The sequence below is a fragment of the Oryzias melastigma genome, linkage group LG1 (genome assembly GCF_002922805.2).
Source record: "Oryzias melastigma strain HK-1 linkage group LG1, ASM292280v2, whole genome shotgun sequence".
NCBI lineage: Eukaryota > Metazoa > Chordata > Actinopteri > Beloniformes > Adrianichthyidae > Oryzias > Oryzias melastigma.
The window spans coordinates 21,111,342-21,114,016 of record NC_050512.1 but is presented as its reverse complement, the minus strand read 5'-3'; the positions used below and the strand labels follow the sequence as shown (position 1 = coordinate 21,114,016).

General features: G+C 34.6%; 1 protein-coding gene across 1 annotated transcript in view; it reads right to left on the bottom strand.

Moving 5' to 3' along the window:
- Nucleotides 1-1,730, bottom strand: part of LOC112157474 — a 4,936-nt gene extending 3,206 nt beyond the window's left edge. Inside the window, exons 1-3 of the mRNA XM_024290224.2 lie at nt 1,694-1,730; nt 1,207-1,587; nt 385-534 (exon numbers count right to left, since the gene is read on the bottom strand). Coding sequence (XP_024145992.1) covers nt 385-534; nt 1,207-1,587; nt 1,694-1,730 — 568 coding nt within the window. The remainder of the gene's footprint in view (nt 1-384; nt 535-1,206; nt 1,588-1,693) is intronic.
- Nucleotides 1,731-2,675: the final 945 nt, after the last annotated feature.

The following is a 2,675-nucleotide window of genomic DNA, read 5'->3' as shown; positions in this document are numbered from 1 at the left end:
GTCGAAGATACTATTGCAAGCAACGAGCTCCCTGCTCCGCCCCATTCTGATGGATCCAATTGTAGACAACTAGATCCATGTATGACTCAAAACTGTACGGGATATCTCCTACATTATTTGCCATTTATTTATTTTGCAGATGGATGATGGGGAATGAAGGTAGGCTTATGCTATATCAACAGTTTTGCCCACAACTTTCACAAATTTCTAATGAACTACTGCAGAACAAACTATAGTTTGTTCTAGAAATCAACTAAGGCTTTTTTGATTTTGGCTACACCTGTATACTCATACATAAAAGACCAGGGGTGCCTTTACAATAGGTCAAAAATTGAACAGAGTGGGACTTTAAAATAATATACTGAGGAAATTAATTATAGATACCTGTTTTCTTACAAATCCTGTAAACCAGAACTGAGAGGAATGCGGAGAGAACAGAAAGAGCCGGACACACAGAGAAGAGCAGCGTCCAGCACACGGTGAAGTTCTCCTGACTGGTACTGGTACTGGTACTGGCATGACGTCTGTTGTAAGCTATATAGAAAACACAAAGTAATAAGTATTCATTAACATCCAATGCCATGGGCTTTTGTTTTAAGTGAATTTGTGTCCACGTGTGGACATTGGATCCTAGGAGAAAATACTTCAAAAAGATGTTTTATTGTGGTAGCAACTTATGAAAAAAAGATGCAATTTGTACATTTTAGAGAGATTTTTCCTTTTCTGTATATTAGCATAAAGCTAAAACTGCAGCATAGTTTAAGAACTGAGTCTGTAAAACAAATAAAAGCTTAACAAAATAAACAAATTTCAATGTTTAATACTATGGATGCTCCAATGGTTGTAAAAGTAGTTAAACTATTTTACTTTTAGGTTTTATGAAGAAGATCCTTTAGAAAAAAAGCATTTTATTTTTCAAACCCAAACCCTGAGGCCGCTGAGTGCATATTTCTACATTCCAGCAGTAAAGCAAAATATGCAAAAAAAATGTTTGTCCATAAAAATACAAATTATGGGAAATCCTGTTTTTAATTTAACGTTCAGACTGTTACAAGATTTGTAAAAATTAAATTATTTCACTTCATCCTTCTGATATTTAAAACAGGAAGTATATATTCACTGCGGGAAATTTAGTAAATTATTACTTCAAGCACTTTTGTAGAAATCACAATCACAATTAAAAAATCATTTGATTAAAATACTTACAGATGGAGATTTTTCTTATGATGTTGCTGTATTTAAACCAGATCTTCACACCAATGTGTTCTTTGTCTTCCAGCTTCATTTCTCTGGTTCCACAGTAGTAGAAACCTTCATCAGAATAGGTGACATTGATGATCGTCAGGTCGTAAGAATCAGAGGAAATGTTCTTTGGGAATCTAAACTGAGTTTTTTCCCAGTTTCGCTTGTAATCAGTTGCATTTAGAACAAGAACAGGGTGGTTCTCGTGGAAACAGTTTCTGAACCACACAATCGGTCCTCCGTGTGTTATTCTGCAGTCACAATAGAGAGTGATGTTGTCTCCATGTCTGACTGTCACCTCAGACACTGATGCAGAAGTCCAATCAAAACTGCAGGAAACTGCTCCTGTAATACAGATTGATAAATTAATATTACAATTTCAAAATAAAGCTCAGTAAGTTCCTTAAAAAAGTTTTCCTGACCAACTTTTAATACAAGTAAAATAAGTTACCCCAGAGCAAAGGCAGAATGATGTGCAGAGAATCCATGAGTGCTAAGAGTATAAATGTCAAAGAGCGTAAATATTCCTTAGTGCAGATGCAGTCGCAGCTTCATCTTTAAGTTGTTGCGAGTTACAGATGTACCACTGAGGAGGGCGAAGCTTTTGATTGGTTTGCTCAGTGGAACATTTTTGCTTTGTGGTTTCCATGCTACTTTCAGTTTGTAAATAAAAGGTTTATATCTAAAACCGGAATGAAGACAACAAACCGGTTTGCTCCGTTATCTATAGGTCTTTCCCATGCACTAAATTCAGAACAAATATTTAATCCTAAAAGTTAGAAAATGTTGTGGAAAGAAGTCAAAAACTCATGTTGGTAAACCTCGTTATAGGTGCTCATGTCCTTGTGGAATCAGATTTTCTTTCTTTTATTTCTGTTGTATGAAAAGTCATCTTTGGATTGATTAATTCACAGTTTTTCCTTTATGTTCTCCTTTCTGACCTTCTCTTTTTATCAGATAAACACTTGATGCAATGAACTGTTTTGACAGATCTGAAAACACAAGGCTGCTGCAGTGTCTTTAGATAGCTCTGCACAAACACTGAAGGCATCACAGACACGGAACACTGATGATTTCATTTGTGTCAATCTCTTTGACTGGGTCTTTTAAATAAAAATTATATTTACTATTCTGAAATAAATATCTTTTAAACAGTTGCACCAATGAAGACATGGTGTTTATGGTGCTCACAAAGATCATTAAACAAAGAAGACATTTCTTTAGACATTTTTCACCAATTCAGAGTAAAAATAAAACAATATATCTGCTTAATTCTTAGTCTTCTAATTGCGACCTAAATAAGAAAAATTATGTTTTCGGGAGATCATTAGCATTTCCTGCACTTTTTTTCCTTTGACAAGGGGTTTTAATTGAGCAAACTTTTAAAAAATGTATACTTGACAACCACAAAAAAAACACATTCTCAATGACAA